Genomic DNA, 27,209 nt, shown 5'->3' with positions numbered 1-27,209 from the left:
CTAATTCCAGACTTGCTAAATCAGGACGCTTCAGGGAAAGCCAGGGAAGCTGCATTTCAGTAGCTCCCTGTGACTCCAGTTTGGAAACCACATGCAAACACTGATACAAGCATTCACTCAGTACAGAACATCACTTCCTCCAAGTCTGAGGGAAAAGTCAAGTGCAGAGCCAAGGGGCAACTACAGCAATTGGAGTGACTGCAGTGAGGAGTTGGGACAGAAATGAAGATGGCTGGTAAAAACTTGTCTCAACGCACTTCACTGCTCACTAGAGGTAGGAAGTAGTTATGCAGGTCAAAAAAATTTACCTATTTTCCTCTTGTCTTTTAAAGCAGGTTGTAGGAATGGAAAAGTGGTGACGCAGAACGAAAATCTGAGAAGGAATAACTGACAGGATGTCGGAGAAGTCTTGCCGAACAAGCTAGGGCTCAGAGCACATGGCTTAGCCCTGACATAAGACAACCCCCTCTGCCACTGGGCGGAGGTGAGGAGGAAGTGGCAGCGAGAATGAATGTTCTGGAGTCAATGTGGCAATAGCAGAGGTGTCACCTAAGGGATGATAAAGACACATCAGTGTAGGGCCTCTCAGAACTTGGAAGAAAGGGCAGCTGCTCTTGAAAGTTTTAGCTCCCATTCCTCATTTAGTAAAGGCAAATGGCTTTCTTCAGTGGAGATGGGTTGGAATGGAAGAGAATTTCATGTATTTTACTGTACCTATGTATTGTTCAGAGGTTTTTGTGTTTATGAAATAATGCCTTTATATAATCCTGTAGCTTTAAAACAATACCCCAAGTATATCATGACATTTTGGATTATATGTAAAATATGTAGTAATACTTTTGGATAATGCATTTATAGGCTGGAAAAAAAGAAACTATATGTCTTGACTTAATATCTCCCTCACCAATTTAGCAAAACATTATCAAGAAAGTAATCACAAATACTTTAGTGTAATATTACTAATTTATTAACTTGGTGTGTTTAATACTACATATGCCAATTTTTTTTTCTTTTTTTTTTTTACAGAGACAGAAAGAGAGTCAAAGAGAGGGATAGACAGGAATGGAGAGATGAGAAGCATCAATCATTAGTTTTCCGTTGCGACACCTTAGTTGTTCATTGATTGCTTCCACATATGTGCCTTGACTGCGGGCCTTCAGCAGACTAATCCCTTGCTCGAGCCAGCGACCTTGGGTCCAAGCTGGTGAGCTTTTGCTCAAACCAGATGAGCCCACGCTCAAGCTGGCGACCTCAGGGTCTCGAACCTGGGACCTCGGCACCCCAGTCCAACGCTCTATCCACTGCGCCACCACCTGGTCAAGTGCCAATATACTTTCTATGCTCATTGTATCTGAACAATTACTGCTAGCAGATCAATAAAATTCTTTGGTTCTACTGCAGTTTTATTTTAGGACACTTGCAACAGAAAAGACAAAGAAACATTTGGTTCCAAATATACTAGTCAAAGTATATACTTAATTTAGAATACCATATTTCCCCATGTATAAGACGTTTCCATGTATTAGATGCACCTTAATTTTGGGGCCTGAAATTTGAAAAAAAAAAAAGTATTACATAAAGTTATTGAACTCAAGTTTTTTCATCATAAAATTCATACAGCTCCTCATCACTGTCAAAATCCCCATTCATTTGCTTGTCCTCATCTGTGTCTGATGATGTATCACTTGAACAATGAGTGCAAAAACAAGTGCGGAAAAAGAGGGAAATGAAAGTAAAAACATCTACAACTACTGTATAAGACGCACCCAGTTTTTAGACCCCAAATTTTTTGGGAAAAGGTGCATTTATACATGGGGAAATGTGGTACATAAAACTCATGCATTAAAAAGATGTCAAATTTCTTCTATTTAATTTCAAACACCAATTTTTTTTTTTACAGGGACAGAGAGAGAGTCAGAGAGAGGGATAGACAGGGACAGACAGGAATGGAGAGATGAGAAGCATCAATCATCCGTTTTTCGTTGGGACTCCTTAGTTGTTCATTGATTGCTTTCTCATACGTGCCTTGACCGCAGCCTTCAGCAGACCAAGTAACCCCTTGCTTGTGGTAGCGACCTTGGGTCCAAGCTGGTGAGCTTTTTTTTTTTGCTCAGGCCAGATGAGCCCATGCTCAAGCTGGTGATCTCAAGGTCTCGAACCTGGATCCCTCCGCATCCCAGTCCGACGCTCTATCCACTGCGCCACCGACCTGTCAGGCTCAAACACCAAATTTTAAGTACACCAACACAGATCTTTTGTGTTGCTCAAAGCAAGTGAAATTACATGTTCATTATGGCTTTCTGAATGGCTTAATGCATTTTAGAGATTTTTCTTAAGATTTGTAATAGCTTTCTGTAACTGAAGGTGCTGTTAAAACAGCTGCAAACATTTCCTGATAAATATATATGTATACCAAAAGTAAGTTTAAAAAATGACATCAAACAGTGGTTTTCTCTGGTTGTCATAATGTGGGTGGTTCTTTTTGGTGTTTTTGTATTTTACAAAAATAATAGGTTTATTAGAAAAAGATTTAAAAAATAGTTCCACTCACTAGGCTGCCATTGAAAGACAAAATATTTTTGTGTATTTATGTGATAATCAAAATAAACTATGTAACCATTAAAGATGATTGTGGGGAAGAAGAGCCCATTTAAACACATACTCAGAGTTTATGCAGTTCTTGGGAAAATGTAGAGACACTGGGCACACAAGCTGAAGGGTGAGGCCAACTCCACTTTCTAGGGCTGCCAAGCACAGCAGTCTCACCAGAGAAGCTCGCTCCCTGACTTCCTCCATTGCATTCACTCACTCTCCAGATAACTTTTGATTCTTGTAATATAGAAACAGGACACAGATAACTTTGGTTTCCTTTTTTAAGATGTGTCAGTTATAACTTACCACAATCAACCAGATTATTGCTAAAGCATTATTATTGGTAAAACTCCTCTAAAGCACACTGTGCTTCTAAAAATGACCAGCATGAATATAGCATTTTAAAAAGTTGCAGAAAGGTTTTGGAAGTGGCTGTCAATGTTAATGACTGTCAATTGTCATCATTAAAAGATTGCTCCCAATCAAATGCTTCCTTTTACCTCCTTTATGAGGTAGACTCTTCTAGATCTGTACAAGGCAGGCTTGGGGTTTAGAGGGTGTTCATTCAGGTCATGTGATAATGGCCAGGAGCAACTGAGGATGAACCTAGAGTAGACAGGAAGACACATTCCTTGGGTTTTAACTCACCTTCACAGTGCGTGTTAGGATAGGCTTCTACATAATAGTCTGAATTAAAAACACTTGAACTAAATAGATCCCAGCTTAGGACCTCTCCAGCTTCTGCACATTTTTGCTTTTCACCAGTGAATAGAACGGTCAACAAAAAGCCTGGGTGTGGTGGGTTGACTGTATTTAGGGCCTCAGTTCTTCACCCCTCCCATAACCTCCCGCTTTGCTATTTCTCTGTAGTGCCTTTCCACTCTGTGCTCAGCCATGTGGCTTGCTTCTGGGGGATGGCGGTCAGCAGAAGCATAGAACCTAAAAAGGGGCTTGTGAGATTGGGTTCAGCTTACCCTCTGCCACCTCCATGAAGACATGCTTGGGCTAGCTGATGGAAGATGAGAAACGTGGAAAAGGGACGGGTGGCTCTAGCCAAGGCCAACTCCCCTTGCAAGACTCTCCAGGCATGACCAGAAAACCTGCCTAGAGCCACCCAGCCCAAAGCATTGCTCTAACTCAAAACTAAATGCATGTTCACTGATGCACATCGCTGGGTTTTGGTGGGTGGTATGGCATTATTTCCACGGCAACAGATAATTGCTACAGTAGGTTTTCACTTAATTGACATCTCTGAGGGTGACTTCGCTCTCACAATTCCTGAGAGGAAGGTTTAGTACAAACTTCCCTGTTCACATCTCCTGACATTCTGTGGACTGCAGTCAATGAGAACCTACTTTGGGCAAAGTGCTCTCAAGAGTTCTCATTTAATACTTCATATCCATGCTGAAAAGTAACATCCTTATTTTGAGAAATTTGAGAAAATGAGAAACTTGAGGCAGGCTGATTAAATGATTTATCTAAAGTCACCATAAATTGGCAGAATCAGGGCCCAAACCAAGACCTGATTCTGAGACCAGTTGCACTTCCCATTACATCAGAAATGATAACTAAGACTTAAAACTAGCAGAATGTTCTTCTCTTCAAAGTTATTAAAGACTGAAAAAATTTGTTTAAAGGAAGCATTTGAGTTTTTATTTCATCATCCAAGATAACTGGAGTATTTGACCACTGCAGGGCTGTTTTCTTTGAGCATTTCATCCTTAGCAGTCTTGTTGCTTAAATGGCCTATGGATTTTACTACTCCCAGTTGAGAAACATTCAGACAACCAGAGACTAAATCGAAGGCCCTCCACCATTTCTGTTTTATCTTAAAAGATTTTATAGTATGTTCGGTATCACTTTTCAGCCAATCACAGATTATGTAAATTATGAATTTGAAGTTTAGTCGTTCCTTTGTGGTGATACTAATTAGAAAAATGTACACCCATGCAAATATAAATTAGAGACAGTGGATACACAAAATCTGAACTAATTTTCAAAGGAGTTTTAAAGATTGTAATAACAAGACAGATTCTTAGACATCTCTGCCTTTTGTGATTTCAGTTTTAAAGAATGTATAGAAACAAACCAATGAAATAGAAATTCTAAGACAAGGCAGTATTATAAAGGTTTCTTTGATCGCAGTGGATTGCAGGAGTAGACAGGAAAAGAGGGAAGCAGGACATAGAATGAAGCTGACATTTTGGCAAATGAGAATCACACCACGTGAGATGTTATATAGACATTGCTAGAAACTTTGAACTCCGAATTTAGTTTACCTAATCTAGCCTGATTTCAAAGTATTTGATTTTATACTTACATTAAATTTAAGTACAAGGCTGTCAAAATTATGACAGGAAATTAATGCTTTAAAAAGTAAACTTTTAGCATAAAAATTTTCTATTTGTCATTTTAGAATTTACAAACTGAATTTTCCTTCCCTCATACACTCTTTATGAATGTAAACTGTAGCAGAAAATTCCCCTTTTAACAACTTTGGACCACAGCAAAGAACCAGTGGTTTGCAGGTCACTTAGTTACAGATGAAAGCATTCAATTATCTCTATAAAATTCAATTCCTTAGAAAATGTGATTATGATTGACTAAGTACACTTTTAAAACATGGTGATACCACATGCTATTATTCAAAACCTTAATTTAAAAGTTGGAAGGAAGTAGCTTGTGGTTCTTGGGTAAAACAAACACTATTTTTTTTCTTTCATAAATAACATTTTCAATATAAAAAAACCACCCTAGGATATTTTTATTCCAGATGTTAAGCTAGGCTTATTTAATCTTCATTGTCCCACCAGTCCAAACATACTTAAAATCTGCATTTAAAAGGGTGTCATCATATGTATATGCCTTTATAAGAGTGATCAAATATAGTTTAGAAATAAGCTCTCATGAAAAAATCTTTGATTAAAAATCAGTGAATTCTAGTTTAAGTTGAAGATATGTATGTGGTCTCAAGGAAGAATTGTTGTAGGGCAGTGAGAAGGCCTCTGATAAATTGCTACTTTCCATTGGAAAAACTACGTGCACCAAATTCTGCTCAAAATTTCAGAGGGTTCTCCAGATGAAGTCTCCAGCTCTAAGTGTGCGAGTGAGTGGCGGGGTATGGCTGCTCCTCGGCCCTGCCTCTATCGAGGGAGCTTGCTCAGCACTATCCCATTGCAGATCATGAAAGCCAAGGTGTGGCTGTGGCTTTGACCTCCTGGAAGTCTCGGCTCTATTATTAGACATAGGCTCAGGGTAGCACCCACCTAGCTTGCGGCTGTCAGTTTTTTATTCACCGTACACAGCAGCAGCTCAGTCATGTCCAGCTTTCATACACAGAACCACAAGCAAAGGCTCAGTTCCAAGCCTCATTCTGACTGGTTTCAAAAGTCATCACCATCTACTCCAATCCAATGCAACCTTGCAGACCCGTGCTTAAATGTATTTTGTCCATCTTCTTCCAGCACCACATTGTTCAGAAGCACATTCCCGTTCCTCTGTGATTTATTTCCTAAACTACTTGAAAAACTTTTAAAGCAACTTTATTACCACACAGTATGAAGGTGGGTTCAGAGGCCACCAACAAAACTATTAAAAGACAGACTAAAAACTAGCAAATGTCTACCTCAAACTCTGTATTCTATATCCAATAAGGTCACATAACTTAGCCCAGAACAGTAACACATTCTACTCTCTTGTAGCTTCTTAAAGAGCTTGCCCGCTGAGTCCGTGCTAGCTTATCTCTGAACCCATTACCGTAAGTCTGACTCGATGTTCTTTCCTTCTAGTAAACTGATCAAGCATTATGCCTTCCTATGAGCAAACTAGCATGACTTTTGCTTTTTTTACCAAATCACCATGAGTTTGATCAAGTCAACAAGTATTTCTATACCTATTTCTTGTAGCAGAAAATAGGTTTGATGTATGCCTTTGACTTTTTCTTTTGAATTCCTACATTTGTGAACTTCATTTTCAGGTTGTGCTTATCTTTGTATATTTTGATAAAAAGGACAAGAATCTGTTAAAAAGGAAGCTGGACAACCACCCGGTGAACTACATTCTCCAGTAGCAAATAACCATGGTCTCCACCCTTTGACGCTTAAAAGGACTGCATTAGAGTAAAACAGTTTGATACAACCATGCCCGCTTCCCGCACTAAGGGTCTTTCAATCTGTTTTAAAGGAAATAATGTGCCAAGTGAGGAGAAAGCCCAAACAAACCACATAATACTTCTCCGCTACTCTTCCGCCCCTTGAGAAGTGCCATTATGAACACTGGGGTTGTTACAGAAACCTCCCAGTGCAGATAACCAGTGTCACTAAAGGTTGATTGGCAAGAACGTTCTCAGGGTGAGGTGATAATGGAAAAGAATCTGTTCGTCTTCCCGTCAACTGAAGTGATGTTCTAAGTTCAAGGTTGGAAGATTCCTTTTAGATGGTTTATTGTGGGGGTCATCGGGAACCTTTTTGGCTGAGAGAGCCATAACGCCACATATTTTAAAATGTAATTCCGTGAGAGCCACACAAGGACCCATGTACATTACGCATTATCCAATAAAAATTTGGTGTTGTCCCGGAGGACAGCTACGACTGGCTCCAGCCACCCCCATGAACATGAATGGTAGGAAATGAATTGATTGTAATACATGAGAATGTTTAATATTTTTAACGTTATTTATTTTATTAAAGATTTGTCTGCGAGCCAGATGCAGCCATCAAAAGAGCCATATCTGGCTCATGAGCCATAGGTTCCTGACCCCTGATTTATAGTATGGGCTCAAGGTATTACCTAATTTAAGCAGAATCCGTTTAAATAGGTTTTCTACCTATTCAAAGTTGTTGATGAATCCATGCCACAGGGTGTTTTAGCTTTTGAGGTCCGTCTTGTTGCATGCTGAAGCATGTCTGTTTTACATGGTGTGAAGACAACAGTCTGCTAACCAGAGACTTACTGATTCATCCTAGGAACTAAGCTCTTAAAAGGCACAAGGAAATCTAGTTGATCTAAAAAGTTTTTAAGTTTTTCAATTATTTCATGATGACAGAACTAAGACTACACTATGTCTCACCTAATATTTTTCAAGGGAGTCACGTTAAAAAATAGCACTTCCTTTTTGGCTAAGAGTATATTTTGAGAGTCGATGTAAATTTTTTTACCTTCCAGTCTGTTTTTGTTTATATCATCAACTTGGCACAGGCAAGCTCTGAATAAACTAAAATGCCTAATGTACTAGCACTGGGGGGTCTGCTGTATGTGCACGGTGGGGGGGATGGTAAGCAACATTTATCTGTCTGCCAGAAGAGTGGGATTTTTTATAGAACACCAAACATAAAAAGTAAAAACACATACTCTTAATCAGACCTCTATTGTGTGAAACACTAGAATTTTTGTTTCTACGTAATTTAGGGCACAGACAGCAAAATATATCCCCTTTAAAAAAAATTTTTAAATCAAAATCAGTGAAAACAATTAAAAATTAGCCCCATAATAACATGGTAAACAACTCACATGGCTTTTTGTTTTAATGCTAGGAAAAATGTTCACTTATCAAAGGCAAAAGTACTATTAACACAGAGAGCAAACAAGGTAGAAAGTGAAAGCATGTACAGACACACAAATATATATAAAAGTTGACCAGAAATCACAGAACATTTAAGCAGTGTTTTCTTTAGAACTGGTTTGTTTGTTTTTTGTACTTTAAATAGACTAAAATATTTGGTGTGGGTGGGGGGAAAGGAAATCTTATTTCACAATTTTAAATTAAAAACCAGCTGTAATAAAGCCTCAGCTCATTGTTTAATTTTTTTTAAAAAAATGGAACCATAACATACTTTTGACAATCATAGGATTAAAGCTTACAAAGAACACATCTACCATCTATATCACAGTGCACAGTGCAGTCTCTGAAGACTACCACAGGGAAACAAGAACACACTCTGTATCCATCATATTGCATTACAAAATTAATGCTGTATTAGAAAATCTCACCTTCTGTGGTCGGTGTTCTAGCTGGTAAGCACCTGAGGGGTAGGAGGCTATCAGAACTGAGGGTACTGCTCAGTCTGGGTCAGGACATCCAATTCATTCACCTGCAAGTGGCTGCTGCCTTTAGTATTCTCAATAAAATGTTTATGGGGAATATATATATATATATAATACCACATTCTGGCTTCTTGAACAGGGTAGTTTGGGGAATGTAGTAGAGGATGGAGCATCAAAGGCCGTATTTTCCCTCATGGGAAAAGAATTCCACAACACCACTCAGTTTTAATTTACTGTGAAATTTTAAATTACAGATTACATTGAACCCCATAGAGATGTGATCGGTCCTCACATATATTACATACAGGATCGGAAGAACTTAGCTATCTATTGTAGTTGCCTCTTCTCTCTCATTGAACAACTAGATACCTTCCTTGAATTTCTAAGTGTTAGTCTCACCACCATGGTAATGAGTGACCGAAGGAAACATACCCAAGTATCAAAAATGTTGACAGCCACAAAACAGTTAAATTTTGTCACAACCATTACACATTTAAGGGAGAAGAAATCCACGAAAACCTAGGGTGGTCAGCTCCTACTGGGGTGCCTGGGCCTTTCCTGGGTTTAGCACTGAAAGTCCTGCATGCAGAGAAGCCCAGTCCCTGGCACACAAGGGCAGTTGCTTACCCTAAAAATACCACTCACTCCTCCCTTGGTATTTCTAGAGAAAAGATAAAAATTTTCAAGAGCATAAGGCTACCTATGTGGGTATCAGCTCAAAAATACTTTTAGGACACCTGCTAATGGCTAATGCCTAGGGAGTCCATAAATATCTTATTTAATGGTATCAATTAAGAATAGTTGGGAGTACTTGATCCATTTTGTGAACAGTGTATAAGAGTTCATCTTTGCAACCTGTTCTCAGACAAATCCTCTAAAGGTTCTGAGGTTCTGTTTTTGTCCAGATTTATAGTAATTTACTGTATCTTTTCAAAAATTTCAGAGCTGAATGGATAATCCAGTTTGAGATATCTCTTCTATTCTTTTTTTAAGTGAAAACACTCATTGCCAACTATTTCCCACATTCTTGCTTCATATATTGAAAAGAAAACTGGAGGAATTTCTCTTAGATTACTGAATCACGTTACTTTGAACTATGCTCCACCAGAAGCTCTGGCCTTGGGGAAAGATGGCAAAAAGAGTACTCTCAGATAGGAACATTTTTATTTTGCCTACAGTGCTGTGATCTCGTCCAACAAGTGCAGAAGTGCTTTCATCTTAATCTCTCCCGTTTTCTTGTTTTGCCACCTTGTAGAAAAACCGTTAATGTTACAGCTTCACTATCACTAATCAAAAAGATACAAATATTTATGCCTTAAAGGTCAGGGTCAAAAAAAGCAAAAATAAAACCTGAGATAAAGGTGGTCTAAAAAATGACCAATTTGGGTTCTAAATTTTGCCAAGAAAGTTATTTTTTAATTTAAATTCATGCTACATTTGATAATTCTTCAAATTTAAATTAATCTGTGCATATATTAGTTACATAAACCAACAAATGGCTACATTCTCAAAGCAGGTACAAACATAATCACCAGAAAAAGACCCTATTCTCTCTCACCAATATTTTTTGAACAATCCAAGAATGTAAATAATAAAAGTTACGGATATTTTCTTGGGGACTTAATTAAAAAAGGAAAATTTCTTTGGAAGAAGAGACTTAAGGACTTCTCTCTCAACAGACAAATGTTGAGAACCAACTCTATGCTACAGCATTATAAAGGGTAGAACTTAATATAGAACCAGAAATATGGCCAAGTTCGCTAGTGACTAACATTGTAAAATAGCCAAAAAGCTTTAAAGCCACAGAAAGAACAGTATAGTGTGAAATGGAAAATGTTATTTTTATAATTCTAAAACTTTACCTTTGTTCTGAAATCCATACATTATGGATTTCATGATTCTATAAATTATCACCTTTAATTAGAAATAGGAAGTAAATTCCTAACCCCCTGCCCCCAACTCAAAAGAGAAAACTAAAAATTTTGGAAAACTGTTGTTTTCCAGAAGGTAAAATATTATTTTTCAGTAAATTTTACAAGAAAAATCTAAAAGTCCTCTGTATATAGTTAATGAACCTCCTCACTCCCATCACCCTTATTCTTCCAAGGGGTTATTACATCCCAACTAATGGCAAAATTTCAGTCTATTATGGATCTCACAGCAGCAAAACAACTGATACTGAAATTAACTGGAGCTAATATACTCTTGTCAGATTTCTGTGAATCAGAGATGGCCCAAAGAACTTTGAAAAGTCCATTTCTGTTGAGCACAGCTAAAAAAATCAGGTCTGCATCATCTTCGGGCTACCCTTAAATACCAGAGAAGTGGTACTCCCAGGGTATCTTAAGCAGCTATCTTACACCAAAGAGAAGCGAATTAAAGGTGGTAGTGGGGCCTCACTCTTAACACTGAAAAGCAGTTAACCTAAGTTAGTACCTTCCAGAGACCACTGAATGTATAATAATTTAATGAAGGGGTATACGGCAGAGCTTTATTGGATGTTAATGAATTCCAGTTATGATTCTTAATTATCATGCTGCTTAAAAATGGCACACTAACTGAACTGCCACATTAGGACTCTGGCAGAATAAAAAATTTATTCTGATTGTCCATGAAAGGAAAATGTCTGCAAGCAAATTAAGAACTTCACTGAAATAACAGAAGCATTCAACATTTTAAAAATATATGCAGATCCCTACTGTTAAGGTTTCTCTATGAAGTGTACATGTATGTATATAAAAATCAATACACATACATTATATAATTTATTTCCTATTAAAAAGATTTAAGGCAGTTATTCTATCTATAAAGTTAGCTATAATATCCAAGATAAAACAGTTCCTACTCAAGAAATTATGCGAATACATTAGACAAGAAAGTACTTATCATAAAGGCCATCTAGATCTAGTATAGGTCACATTTCACCAAAGAGGAATTCCACACCAAGAGCTCATTTGTTTCTCAATCCCCATACATAAAAAGTAGTCTGAGCAAAATACTCATGGAAAGCTTGAAAAGGAAGATGTAAAAGAAATTCAATAGTAGTATTCTGACTACCTCTAGAGATCACACACTATCATCATGACTCTTGAGTATACAAAACACAACAATCCATTATGCTTGCTCCAAGGAAACAGGGCTAGTATTACAGGAAAATCATTGGTGCAACTGCCAGGAAAGTTCATAATCCTAAAGCTAAGTTACACAGAATCTGATGATTTATGTTATTTGCTAGTTATAAAGATAAAAATGAAGAGAATTTCTTGTTAGTGATTGACCAATTTGAACAACAACAACCTTCATGAAGAAATTAGACCCCTGGATATGAACAGCACCATCCTTTTTGGTCTTTAGTAAAAGTCAAAGGAGAGAAACATTCTAATATACGCAAAGCAAAGTTGGCAAGGGAGAAGGCAACCAGCTAAACCAGCAGAAGCGCATGTCAAGTGAAGCGAATATTAAAATTCAGCTCATAAACATGAAGAACTTAGAAAAAGCTCACACAGAAAATGGGCAATAATTTGTTATGTCTACGTATCAATGCATTAGATGGAGTAAAGAAAAAAAATATCGTGTTTCTATGTGCACAGACTACTTCGTTATCTAGAGATGTGGGGGTGGGGAGTGGAGGGCAAACTGTGAAGCTGTAATGTTTGGCTATGAAAGCAAAGACTGCCCTGCCCGTAAGACAAATTTTAAGTACAGTCTTGAAGATTGTCTTGTATTACTTTATATCCCACTATCAATCAAGACGGTGCCTATTATTGAGTGAATGTCCAAAGTAATTAGTTATTAAGGAAAAAAAAGGGGCAGAATGATCCTAAAAGTGTATTTGCACAGCTTTTGGAAGAGGTAGAGAAACCACCTGGGTATATACACTCTTTTATTTTACTTCAACTAGCAAGAAACTGTACTGATTGTTTTTCACTTTCAAAGTTTTAGTCTTGATGAAACTGACAATAAGGTACCAGTAAAGTGAAACTACCATAATTTTAACAAAGGAGAAAATTTGACAATGTTTAAAAGAACAATGGATCGAACAAAACTGGATATGGTTTAAGGTTAAGAAGAAAATCTAGCTATTCAACAACTTGCAAATGTAAACTTGGGATACAGAAAAGGAGTAAGAGTACAGAGTAAGACTATTTAGCTTTCACAAAAAAGTAGGCAGATGTCCTTGCAAAGTGACAGGTCCCAAGATATGTGTAACTCCCACAAGACTAAGCTTGAAGGTCAGGACCAAAATGCAGTCATGGTTTTATTACTCAATACCTATCACAGTGGCTGGGTAAAGAACAGGCATCAATAAATATTTATTGAATTAATGTATACCATAAGGTATAATCATATACTTAGTGTACTCTGAACCTAAAAAGGAAAATTTCTTTAAGTGGGATAAGAAAAACAGAAGCAGGGTTATTCCAAAAAGTTGGCCGAAATCCAGTTGTTGTTTTTTCTAATCTTAACCAGTGGTTATAAAGACTTTTCAACCTAGTTTTTAAACTTTTTTAAGAAAGAAATCTATGTAGAACTTTAATATAGAATAAAAATAAAGCTGCCACTGGTTGGAACAAAGTCAGTGGAAACATCACTAGCTTCCAATTTCCAAGGCCAGCTCAAAGCTGTCTCTACTGAATCAAATCCACTGCGAAAACCATCATTCATCTAAATGTGACAGACAGCATGGCCATTTATATAGTTTTCATGTTGTTAAACTGAGGAACTTACTAGCACTGTGAAGGAGAAATGATAATGTTGCTAATTTAAATAAAGTCGAAATTCAACAGAGAGGACAGCTCATCACTAAAACAACCTTTACAAAGGGGGGGGGGATGGGTGCATGAAAGTTAATAGGCCTCTGCAAACAAAACCAATGCAAAAACAGCATCCCTTACAAAGCAGACATGGAATAAAGCTGCTGGTTGGGATCACTACTTGGACACTGCAGATGCTCTTTTGTTGGTATAGCCCAAGAAATCGGAAATGTGAACCTCCCAGAAAGCGGCTGTGTACTTGGGGGACTACTTGAATATGAAGCAGAAGCAGACAAAGCAATGCTTGTAGGATTCAACATCTTTAAAGAAACTATAGGGAGGTATTGTTTAAAAACATCTCTATCACTAATGTCAATGGGCTAATGCTGCCTTTCTGTTGCTCCCTCTAATCCACTGTTGTGCTCCCTCTAATCCACTGTTGTGCTATCTGTGGTTTCTGTTATTCTTGGTCAACTGTGATCCGGAAATTTCAGAAACAATTTATAAGTAAAAAACAAAAAAAGAAAAAAGCAAATGTGACCATGATCATTAAATACATTCACACAAATGTAGTCACCACCATGAAGTCAACTGCTTGGCAGGCGTTAAGTATGCAGTAGGTGTTTCCTAAGAGATGAGTCCCAGCTTCGTGGTGCACAGAACCATGCCATAACCGTGGAGCAGTGATCCACTACTGACAGCTGTAGCTGGCACTGCTTCACTTAATACATCAATGCCACAGTAGCTGCCAGGACCTTCTACCAGTTTCAAAGTTGTTCCCCGCCTCCAGAACTGTTCCCAAGTTTTCAAGTAAACACTTCCAAAGGACAGAGGCTTGCCTGGAATCTCCAGCAGATCTGACAGTGGTAATAACTAGGACATTTACTCAAATCACAAGATACACTGTAGAAGTAGTAATTAGTGGGCAGCAGGAAGGCTGAAGCAAGCAGCCAGACATTACACTGTTGAAAACCTGCCCAAGGCAGATTTAAAGAAGTGACTGTTAAATGGTACTGACCTGGTGCAAATGACAAACTTCACAGCAAGAGCTTGAGGAAGAAATATTACTGAGAATGACACAAGAAACAGTCTACCACAAAATAAGGCCACCTTCAACTATTATAAATTACAGAACCACTCTGATCCTTCAGTTTGGATCTGTGTATTGGTGTCCATATAAAGCATTCATACCTAATAATGTGTTTCCTCCAAAATGAGCCATTGCAGCTGATGCTGTTCTCTTTGCCAGGAATGCCTACCTTCCCCTGGCTCTCCATACAGCTTGCTCCCTTCTCATGCCAAGTGTTCACTCAAGCATCTCTTCCTTAGAGAAACCTTCCTCTGCTTTGCTCTATTACCCTATTTATTTCCTTCATAAAGAAGCCAATTAGGGGTGATAGTAACTGCTGTCTCAGCACAAGAGGGGACTGTATCTGTCTTGTTCACCTTTACCCAAAGGCAAAGAAAATTCCTGGCACATAGAACAAGTGAACAATAAATATTTGTTGAATGAATAAAAAATTATTACAAGTCTACAAGAACACAAACATGTACATACAAATACTGGAAAATGAGGAATATCTTAACAGAAAACAACCAAATGCTGAAAAGTATTGAAAATGACACCTGTAGAGACAGATGAATATGGTTTCAAACAACAAGTACCTAAGGTATCTTCAAAAATATAAAAATTTACTGGAAGGGAAGGTAGAGTGGTTATTTTTCATTTCTGCTGAGATGCAAACAATTAATGTTCAAACAGCAATGACAACATTAGACCTAAGAATTAGCAGCTGCAGAACGGACTCCATACAGAACTTCCGAACTCTCCTCTTACTGCAGAGCATAACAGATGGTCGGCTCTGAGAGTCCACCATATATTATATGTTCAGGATCAGTTAAGAACAGTTCAAACTGTTGGTAATTATAAGCTAAAGAAGTTGCTAAACTGACTCTCTCCCAAATTTTAAAATTCTAGAATAATTACACAAAATGAGAGAATATACAAAAACAGATGGCCCTTAACTGCTGATCATACTTCAGTATCACTTTTCTAGGTATTTTGCAGGAGCAATTACATTTACAAAAGGTCCATTCATAAAACAATCTGGTAACTAAATCAAGTAAAACTCAAAACAAAGAGTACTAGGTCTGCTACTGAAATATTTTTAAATACCTTTTAAAAAAGAGTGTTTACATCTATAGATTGGCTTTTTAAAAAGGATAAATATACTAAAATCAATTGTAGTATTTCCCTGAAAATAATTACACTGCCACCTGTGCATTTTTTATGAGGTGTCAGGATAAATCAATAGACTGTTAGGTCACACATGTCAAGTATTATCTGTTGAAATGTGTAAGACAAAGCAACTTACTCCACTTGAATTCCTACTGTACCCAGAAGTGACTGGTGCTGGCAGCACCCATACAACCATTCCTGGTGATGGGTGTCAGGATAGGCTGTTTTGGCTCCAGGACAAAAGCAGGAACTGAGAAGAGGTTTGGAAAGATATTCTGCAAGGCTTCCTTACCATGAGATTTAGCAGTAAACAAGCAAACCAACAAGAATAAATGTAAGATCCACTGAATACATTAAGGTCAAGGATATCAAAAGTTAATCCACTTTTCTTCCCCCAAGAGTTTATTTTTGGTAAAAGGCAGAAAAATTAGTTCTTCTACAAGGGAAATCTGCTTCTAAATGATAATTTGAAAATCTTGATATATATTATATATTAAAAAAGACACAAAAATAACGAAGAAGTGGGAACAACAGATAAGGTACTGTGACTTTATAAAGGCTTGCCTAAATCAAGGAGCAGCACACACACACCTAATTTATGCAAACTAAAAATGTATAGAACAGCACAATACAGTGATACTGGATCATGATACATTACCTGTACACATAACTACTACTGTTATTAATAAACCTTTGGGACACTCAATTTTATGCCCAAGAAGACATCAGTAAGTCTTTAAAATCTTCTCTTCCTCCTTTATGGGAGGGTATTTCTAGACACTAATTTTCCCATCTAATATTCGAATATAGGAAATCGATTCCACAAGGTGCTTTAATTGATGAGACCTCAAGTGCTGTTTTCTCGCTTGAATTTTTGGATATAAACAGTCCGTGGGGACCACACACAAATACTATGACAGAAGAGTTGTTACAGTAAGTCTTTTGATGGGACTTGATTGGTGACGAAGCTTTATGACATGCTTGAGCAACGCACTGAAGGGGATCCCATCTGAGTTAATACTTTGTCCAACCATTGTAGAGGTCCATTCAGATGAAGTTCAATCCAGCAAGGCGTACTCGTTACTGTCTGCCTTCTGTGTAAAGGAATACAAGCAAATAATTATGAAATTAAAAGAACATGACTATATTTAGCTACATGCATTAAGAATTTGATGAAGTAGAAGGTTTTATATAATGAAATCTAAATTCTTTTGAATAAGTATTAAGTTTGGATATCTACTATAATTATTTTGAAAACTTCTTAATCCTCAAAGTCTAATAAGTATTCCCAATGACATTTTTCCTTTTAAAGAGATTTATAAAAAAACATTCTTTTCCCCTCAAATTAAAATTAGCAGGGTGACCTTATTATTTACCAACCAAAATGGGACACATCTACAAGAGAATGTCGTCTCATACTAATAATCATGCCTGGGCGAGAGACATAAACCAGGAATGTCCCACACTAACCAGAATATATAATTACCCTATGTATTTATCAACCATAGAATAAAAAATATTCAAATACCAAATGAAATCTAAATAGAAGAGGGCTCAAATTTAAATTATAACAAAATAAAATTCTGACTCTAGCTTATCACAGAATGTTAAGAGTTGTAGTTCATCTTTCCTGGACAAAGCCAATCAATTAACATCCTTTTCAGCAACATCCTGCAGGCTTTTAATAACACTCTTAGTACTTCAACAAAAAGAGTTACTGTCTAGGAATCACGAATTATTCAGACATCCTGTCACTTCCATGTACTGATTTTAGTTCTGTTTTACTTAACATACAATAAAACTCAGTAAATCTCCTTGATTCTTCAATGTGACAGCCCTTCAAACAGGAGAAAAGGTCATTATCAACACTTCACCTCTAAGCAACACACACTCAATATAATTTAAAACTGTGTTTCAAAGGATGTGCGTTTTTAGTAGCAGAGGGTGTCAATGCCCCATTATACCCCTCAGATTTTTCAGTGTTCTCTCTAGACATTCCACCTTTAGGTATCTGCATGTATCTACCTGAGAACTTGGCTCGGCCCACAGGTACAGGAGACTAGAAGTGCGGGGAAGTTCATTTCCTCAGGAGCAGCCCTCCAGCCAGGACACAGCATTAGCACTTAAATGCCAGTTTCCTTTCCCTCTGGATGAGACAATTCTGTCTGTTCTTTACCATTTCCCAAAGTTTTCCTATGGGAATAAGCTAGTGACCCACCCACTACAGTAGATGGATTAATAATAATATTGGCTGCCTTCCCTCCCCTACCTCACTTTCCTCCTTTCTCCTTCCTTACCAGGGTTTCCATTTCCTAAACAAACTCTTTGCATTTGAATCCTTGTCGCAGGGTCTGGGACACACACTAAGATATTTTGATTTATGCTCATTCCTAATACATGACACAAAACAACACAACAGTCCCAAAATCTGATCCGTACAGAATCACTGCCTTGTTTTGATTTAGATACTATATAATGACTAAATGCAGCTTAAAACTGCAGGAGCACACTTCACACACTGCCTCACATTAACCTTTAGGTATAGGCAAGACTGAATCTTTACCTTCATCTCCATTCTTTTTGTTTTGTTCATAAACAGTTGCTCAGCTTTTCATCTCTCCCTTGGGTCAGGCTCTTTGACAGTAATTTTGCCAAAATCTCTTTTAATTGTGATTTTGCCATTTGCTGAATTCTGGATATTTCCCAGTTTGTATTCAAGCTGGTCATTTTATTACTACATTAGTTTAACCTTCAGGAATAATTCTTAATCTAGGTCACCAAAGGGCAGAAGTAAGGTTAAGAAGGCTGTCACTCTGCCTCTTTGAGCACAAAATTGCACTTGAGGTTACTATTCATCTCCCTACCTGTTTAGCTACTCCAGTACTGGTTCACTCATTCCTCAATAAAATATGAATTCTTTATACATCTATATTTCCTTTTTACTATATTCCTGACTTTTATGCTGGGAACTGAGCAGGCAATAAAGAAACGGAAGAATAGTTTTAGAAATCCAAACATTAGACTGACCTCCTCACAGCTCCAGAGTGTCATTAAAGATAAAAGGTTCCTGGTAACTAACCATAGTTCACAGATACATGGATTTTATTTTTATCTGTATATGTTCAAGGAAGTTTCTTAATTATCCAAAGTAGATGTACCTGACTCCATATCCATAGAACCCCACTGTATATTACTGCTTCTCACAATGATAGATTTTAAATTATCTCTGGGTTAAAGAATGGCAGAGTTCACAGTAAATGAAGGGTTGTATCATATCTCTCTCTACAAATTAAAAAAGCTCTTAGCAGAAGACCCATAAACATGGAAGTCTCCCCTAACCTATTCAGTTCATATTAAATTCAACTGAATTTCTACTATGTTCTCCAACATTTGAAAGAACATGAAAAAGGTCTGACTTGAAAATTTGACAGTTCTATTTGAATCTAATTTTAATATCAACTCAGGCTCCAATTTAATATCAATTCAATTCAAGTCCAAAAGAAAAAAAGAACTCAGTACTCTTTAGAGGTTTCACATCTCAAAAGGGAAATAATTAAAGCAAAGAGAACTACAGCCAAGTCACAAAATGAATTATTCTAATATAACTTGGAAAAAATAGTGAGAAGTCTTCATTTTATGATATATAGGATATAAAAATATAACATAGAATATATTTTCATAAAAATATTCAGCCAGCAGACCTCAATCTCTCTATCTCAAATGTCATACACCTCGTGTAACTTATTTAAGATCAGGAATCAAGTACAAATAAAATGAAATAAATTCTGAAGAAGGGCCCAAATTGTGGAATAAAATAGGAATACTATTGCTGTACTATATGAATATCTTCTTAAGGAGACAAAGAGTAAGCAATATGAGCTGGAGAAAGATGAAGTATTTTACTTATAGTTCTACTCTTTAATATGCTGGCAAAAGTCTTCCTTTTCTTTGATGTAGAATCCAATCTACATAATCTATGTTATCCCCTGATGACAAATTTGCTTTTGTACAACCCAATTATGTAACTGTTGCCACTGAATTTAGAGAAGAGGATAAAGCTGAGGAGAGCTTTCCTTAAGTCCTGTCTTCACCACTTGGAATTGTCCGTGGGCAGATTATCAAATCTTTTCTAAGCCTATTTCCAAATAAATATCAGTCTGGAACCATTTTTTTTATTACAAAGACTGTAAGCTTAAAAGAAGAAAGGCTAGTAACAGAAATGTGTAGCAATGTTGAAAGGCACGAGATAACCACATTTAAACACAGCACAGTGCCTGGCACCAAAACAAGTACCCTACCCCCTTCTCACTGAATCAAGTTCTGGCTCTTAACCTTATATTCAAGTATTCTCAATTTATTTACCCAGCCTTATTCTTCTGTTTTCTCTATAATCCAGGCAAACTGAACTGCTATTTTATTGCCAGAATCATCATCTGCCACACCCTCACAGCTATGACTACTAAAATATGATGCATCTTTTAGAACCTACATAATAATCTCCACCATCTCTACCACAGGCCTTCATGAGCCACAGAGGAAACATTTCGCCTTCCATGAAAGGCCATAACTCTTCCTTTATACACCTATTATGGTATTTAACTATCTGTATATGTTACACTGAATGTCTATACATGTTTCAATTCTGTCTTCTATCATGCCAGCACAGGAATTTGCAGCATTTTGAATCTAGAGGCCTCTAGTTTTGTTATTTCACATACAATTACTCCATAACCTCAATGAAAACAGATACATGTGAACTCCAGAATACACAAAGGAGGGAAGAAAACAGAATGATGTGGAAACTTAAGAACTGAATATGGTTTCATACCGGTATTCTGCTCCCCACCCTTTCACGAAACTCATTCTTATGGTACACATTCTAGTTAGCTGATACACGGCTTCAAAACCCTGATTAACAGACTGAGCCAGAAGAGCAGCGAATTCCTGGTTGTTGAAGATCTTCAGATTACAGCCTATGATTTAAAAATAAAAAAATATGTAAAAAGAGTATCAAAGTAAAAATAATTTTAAAAGGGCTACAGATATTAGAATATGAGCAGGCAAATCATCTCCTGATGCCTAAAATTAACAGTAATCAGAAAAACTCAGCAAGTGGACATGATAGGTTTATTTACATTGTTGCAGCCATACCTGGTGGAATTTTACACACTGTTGCAGGGTGCCAGCCGTATCTCTGATTACAATTGGGGCTCTGCACAAAGATTGCACTATCACTTAGGCACTCAGCAAAAACTTCCCCACCTATGTAATATAAGCGCACTCCTCTTCCTAAAATAAAATACATACACGATTAGTTTTATAATATTTACTATTTCAGCATGACTTTGGAAGAGTCTTCTTGGAGGAATACTAAAATAATATAAAGTATTTAGATGACATTTTCCACAGCTATGCTTTTCTGAAGTCTAACTTTGAAACATACCACTGAATATTTTTCCAAGTATTTTTTAACAATGATTTTTATTGATTTGTAAAAATAATACATGCTTATTGAAAATACTTAAAACAAAAAGCAGAGAGAGGGGGTGGGGGAAGTAAAAGAGGGTCAAGGGAAGATAAGTGGTGATGGAAGGAGATGACATGGGAGGTGAACACACAATAAATATAGAAATAATGTATTATAAAATGGTGCACCTGAAGCCTATAGAATTTTATTTATTAATGTCACCCTGTAAATACAGTCAATTAAAAGATATGTAGAAACATACATGGATACTAAAATAAAAAATTTCATACTAATTATATGCTATAAAAAAAATAAAAGAAATTGAGTTAATTTTGAAGGACTTAACTAATGTTTGGAGAAATGTAATTTCATTATTACAAACAGCATTTCCTTAAAGATTCCAGTAAGTTAAGAAAAAAAGATAATAAAAATCATCAAAAGGTTAAAAGGGAGATCATCCTTGATAGGCCTGACTTAATCAGGTAAAACCCTTCAAAGGGAGGAGGCTAATGCCTTGTAAAGGTGATTAAAGTGAGAGACAGCACAAGAGAACCTCCACTGTGAACCATGAACGTGGAGGGGCCACTTGGCGAGGAATGCATGTGGACTCTAGATGCCGACAGCAGCCTCTAGCTGACGGTCTGCAGGCAACGAGAATCTCCGTTCTACAACTGACTCAAGGAAGTGAGCTCAGCACCAAACATGTGGTTGGACGAGGACCTCAAGTTCCAGATGAGAAGGTAGCTCAGATGACACCTTGATTTTCCCTGTGAGACACTGAGGAGACTCCTAAACTATGCCTGGAGTACTGACCCACAGACACTGTGAGATAATAAATTTGTGCCATTTCACGCTAAGTGTGTGTTAATATGTTACACAGTAAAAGAAAACTAATAATAGAACCAACAAGCCAGATTTAATACATAAATACAATTCTGGTGCCTTGTTCTCTTAATGACTATAGAATATTTGTTTAAAAAATCATGTACTCAACCATCAGGAAAAATATTAAGTCTAAAAGGAGAGATTTTTTCAGAATATAGTCTCTGATAAAAACCACCAAATAAACTAGTAATCAAAAGTAAAAAGAAGATCTAATAATAATAGCAATCTAAAATTCTGAAGAAATGAATATGGCAGAGAAAAACCTTTTGTCTTCAGAAACCCAATTAAAAAGTAGGGAAAAACAGAGCTATTTTAAAGTTGGGTGAATATGCAGAAGCCTTCCTCACCCCAAAACACCTTGGTACCCTAACAGGATTATGTAAAATTTATAAATCAAGCAAGAGCTAAGAAATTTGATATGGAGCCAAGTACAGATCCCTTAAATACCCAACACTTCGCAGCATCACTGCTTATCACAGCAGGTGATGATTAAATGAAAACAAGAAAACTATTGTTAAAAAAAGTTACTTTAAGGTGATTAGAACTACGTTCAGTTTTATCAATGGTGCTCAAACACATTTTTATCTCAGTCAAAAAAAATACTGAGAAGAACCCAAAGATTTTGTTTATGTGAATTACATCACTGGAAACTTATCATACTATATAATAAAAATGAGATTCAAAAAACTTAAAAATCATATAAACCCACTACATATTAGCACAAATTACGTTTATGAAAAATAACTTTTCCAAAGAGGGAAGAAGAATAGCAATGTTTTTTCTTGCAAATCTCTTTAATATCTAACTTGACAAAGTGAGCTAGACTCTCACTAGTCTATGGTTAATCTCTCAGAAGTTGTGTGCTGTCTGGCCTCTGAATACTTCACTGTATGCATGAAATAATACCAAGTGGAAAAGCAAAGAGTGACCTAGTACCATTATAAAAGTTTTAACCTCACAAGCTTGCTGAAAGGCTGTTGGGACTACTACATTTTGAGATCCACTAAATTATTTCTTGAACTTCACTGAATGGTAGTTTTTGTTTTATGTATCTTGTTTCAGATTGATTATAAGATTTAATATATGAACTCACTGAAGGGGGTAACAAAATAGGAGATGTAAACAAACTGAAAATAATTGATCATTTGTTAAAATTATAAACCTAAAATCTGAAGATGAAAATTTTATGGCTGTTAGAGACTCAGCGAAGGAGTTATGTCAACATCTATTTATTGAAGGACCTCCCAGTAACAAGGGTGCCAAAGAAAGAGAAGTTGAAGAGTCTGCAGACGAAAGGATCACAGGATCTATTCAAAGCCATGAAGCTGTGCACATACACTGACAGAGAGAAGGCAGGCTTTTCTGCACACAATCTCTCTATGTGGTAAACCACACATGTTCACATTATGAGTATATGGCATTGGTTTTTCACACAAGGAAAAAAAGAAAACCATACCTATATGTCTTCTTGTCATTTCTACCGTAGCATTTCGGTTGACATTGGAGAGTAAACCTAAGCAGAACCTCTCTGAATTTGATGGGTCTGTGAAACCATCTACAGTGAGTGAGGGCTGTGATGCATGGAAGGTCTCTCCAACCCTCTGGTTTAATTCATAATAGGCTATTGAACACCAAAACGCAGGCTCTGAGTAAGTAACTGGTTGCAAATCTGGGGAGGAGGGGGGACAACCAAACACAAAAGAGCAAGAAATGTGTAAATGATTCAATCAAGAACAGCTTGATTATCATCTATACATGCTCTATGCCAAACTATCCTGGCAACAGCTCAGGAACTAGACCTAGTATCTATACATTATAAACTCTAGTTTCCATACATCATACCAGATTTTCAACTTTTCAATTTCCCCCACCTTATTAAGTCATCCAATCCTCAAACCTTATTTTTTTTTAAGATTTTATGAGTGATCATTTGTTCTCCAAATAGTTTTACATTAGTTCCTGTTCAAAAAAAAAACCACCACGGATAAAGTAAATCAAGTTGCATTAATAAAGCTAATCTTTGCTTTGGCTGGTTGCTCAGTGGATAGAGCATTGGCCCAGCATATGGATGTTCTGGGTTTGATTCTCAGGGCACACAGGAGAAGCAACAATCTGCTTTCCCCTCTCCCTTCTCTCCCTCTCTCCTGCCCACAGCTAGTGGCTTAATTGGTCTGGGCCTTGGCCCAGGGCACTGAGGATGGCTCAGGAGGTCCAAGCATGTCAGCCTCAGGCACTAAAAGTAGCTCAGTACTTGAGTATCAACTGCAGATAGAATTGCCAGGTGGATCCAAGTGCATGAGGGAGGGAAGGAGGGAGGAGAGGAGGGAGGGAGGGAGGGAGGGAGGGAGGGAGGGAGGGGAGCGAGAGGAAGAAAGAAAGAAAAAAAAGAATTTTTGGTAAAATGAAGTAGAATACAAGCTGGGGAAAGGATTAGTCACTAGCCACAAGAAGAAAATGTCATAATAATAAGATACAAAATAACATATTTTTTATCTTTGTCTATTTTAAGATCAGGGGTTACCCTAGTTACAAAAATATAACCCTCCTCAGACAAGAAACAAAAAGTAACAAACTACAAAGAGTGTGCAAGTGAAAAAGAGAATATAGAATCAAAAGAATCTACATATTTCATGGGAAAACCAGGATCACATGTATTTAACTTCTATAACTTTATTATAATCCATTACATGAAATATCATTTTAAAAAACTGACCATTTTGTAGAATTCCAATGTGTCAACTAAAGAGTAATTGTAAAATAGCAAGGTAAAATAAAGACCAAAAATAAACAAAATATTTACACACGCACACACGTGCACACACATTAGCTCTCACATGTACACAAGCCTTCCAAACCACATGCACATTTGTTATATTATATTAATAACTGCTATTACAAAGTATATAATAAAACAGTACCCACAAAAATCTAGTGATAATAGGTCATAAAATTTAAAATGAATAAAGAATGTTTCTATGAAAAAGCAGATTAGTTTCTTTTTCTTTTTTTAGATTATTAGTTTCTTAGATTACATACCAGTAGAAAAGAGTTTTAGTAATATTAAGGCACATTACCAATACAATTTTTAAAAAGCACTAATTTGAACAGTTACGTGGTTATTTACTGAGTTTTCCCTCTCATATATACTGCTCACAAAAAAGAGGGGATATTTCAAAATGAATATGAAGTGGTAAGATATCCCCCAGTTTTTGTGAGGAGTGATGACTAGAGAGTACACTTAAGTGAGACAGTATAAAAATAGTGGGGAAAAAGTATTTGCAACTTACCCAAACTATGATTAACAGGGGAAAGAGTAGTAGGAGATAGTTCTGCGGGTGATCCTGAAATTAAAATCAATTAAAAAATAGATGTAGAAGTATTGCCAGAATTTCTGACCAAACAATAAAACTGGTTGTAAGTATCACAAATAAAACAGATAATTTATATCCAAAGAATTAAAAATATACAGTTGCCTTACATAAGTCATTTTGGAGGCTTCAGTATATAAAAGGTAAAGAAGAGTATAAAACAGCCCTGGCTCTAGCCAGAGTTCCCATTCCCAAAGGTGTTCAGTGTATCTTTCTGGAATGAACCATACAAGCAAATATATTCCGTTCTGTGCCCCCCTTTTTATATGCAAATGGTAACATAGTTCTAAACTTTGTTTTTATATTACTTATCAGAGATGTTGTTTCCTTAATGATTATCTATATATATTTGCTGTACAGCATTATGGTATATTATGATTCCATATGGATACTGGGCTATTTTCAATCTTCTGCTTTAAGAACCGAGAATTGTGGCCCTGGCTAGTTGGCTCAGTGGTAGAGCGCTGGCCCAGCGTGTAGATTTCGCGGGTTTGATTCCCGGTCAGGGCACATAGTTGAAGCAACCATCTGCTTTTCCACCCCTCCCCCTTCCCCTTCTCTCTCTCTCTTCTCCTCCCGCAGCCATGACTCAACTGGTTTGAGTGCATGGGCCCTGGGCTCTGAGGAGGGCTCTGTGGAGCCTTCCACCTCAGGAGCTAAAAATAGCTCAGGTGCAAGCATCAGCCCCAGATGGATCCTGGTCAGGGCATATGCGTGAGCCTGTCTCTCTATCTCCCCTCCTCTCACTTGGAAAAGAAAAGAAAAAAGAAAAAAAGAGGACCAAGAATTACAATGACTAATTTGCATATTTTGCATACTTTCAATAATCTCTGATGGGATACACTCTTAAATGAGAAAGTTCCAAGTCAAAGTTCTGTAATTTTGATGGATTTTGTCAAAATTCTCATCTATTGAGCTTGTACTGGTTTGCATTCCCAGTAACAGTAAATGGTGAGAGGATGCTCATGTGTTACAGTTAATAGGTGAGAACATGGTCTTAACAAGTCTAGTTTTAATGTGCTGCTCTTACGACACTGAGTAGTTTTATATTTGTTATAGTGTAGTGCCTCCTTTCTGTGAATACTGTTCTTCTCTTTATTTTTCTATTGTGGTGTTAACTACTTTTCTCACTGATCTACAGCAGGCTCTTTATGTACTGTATCAGGGATCTTAGTCCTTCCATGGTATGAGTTGCAAATATTTGGGTTATCTATCTTATGACTCTTCATCCTAATTCTGACTAAGTAGTACTTAAAACTTTTATATGATGTAATTTATCAATCATTTTGGGCTGTGTCACATTTTGATAAAACAATGGTGACAGTGGATAGTCTTGTCTTACTCTTAACTTTAAGGGAATACTTCTGGCACTTTCCCATTATACTTATGCTGGCTTTGACACCGAGACAGAACATCGCTTATTTAGGATTTCTGCATCAATCCTCTCAAGCAATAGTGGTCTGAGATTTACACTGCAAGTGCAATGTTATGCTACTTCTAAAAAACAATGTAGAAACTGTAGGCCTTTTCTATCCTTTATAACAGTTTTAAATAGCATTTTAGTAATATATTCCTTAATAGTTTGGTAGAATTCCTATGTGAAACTGCAGTTAAAAATTTTTTAGTGTTTACTCTAAGACATTTCTCTACTTCTATGAAAGTTGCCTTAAGATAGCTCTATTTTTCTGGAGTCAGTCTGGTAAGTTATATTTCCTTAGAAAATTACTCATGTCTTCCAGTGTTAGGTAAACAGACTAAATCTAATCAAGAAAATATGGGAGAGGGGCACAGATACACAAAATAAGAAAAAGAAAATATAACAACAGACACAGAAGAAGAAAAAAGGCCACTCAATTCCATGC

At 36.9% G+C, this 27,209-nt stretch overlaps 1 protein-coding gene across 5 annotated transcripts in view; it reads right to left on the bottom strand.

The window, feature by feature from the left end:
- Window positions 1–8,369: 8,369 nt before the first annotated feature.
- SMAD2 (SMAD family member 2) overlaps window positions 8,370–27,209 on the bottom strand; it is an 84,515-nt gene continuing 65,675 nt past the window's right edge. For all 5 annotated transcript variants that reach the window (XM_066247486.1, XM_066247483.1, XM_066247485.1 and 2 more), the window contains 5 exons: window positions 25,267–25,320; window positions 23,436–23,648; window positions 20,779–20,916; window positions 20,456–20,600; window positions 8,370–16,721 (listed from right to left, as the gene is read on the bottom strand). In XM_066247486.1, coding sequence (XP_066103583.1) covers window positions 16,598–16,721; window positions 20,456–20,600; window positions 20,779–20,916; window positions 23,436–23,648; window positions 25,267–25,320 — 674 coding nt within the window. In that variant the 3' untranslated portion in view covers window positions 8,370–16,597. The remainder of the gene's footprint in view (window positions 16,722–20,455; window positions 20,601–20,778; window positions 20,917–23,435; window positions 23,649–25,266; window positions 25,321–27,209) is intronic.

The sequence above is a fragment of the Saccopteryx bilineata genome, chromosome 11 (genome assembly GCF_036850765.1).
Source record: "Saccopteryx bilineata isolate mSacBil1 chromosome 11, mSacBil1_pri_phased_curated, whole genome shotgun sequence".
NCBI classification, from domain to species: Eukaryota; Metazoa; Chordata; class Mammalia; order Chiroptera; family Emballonuridae; genus Saccopteryx; species Saccopteryx bilineata.
This window is presented reverse-complemented; position numbering and strand designations above follow the sequence as displayed.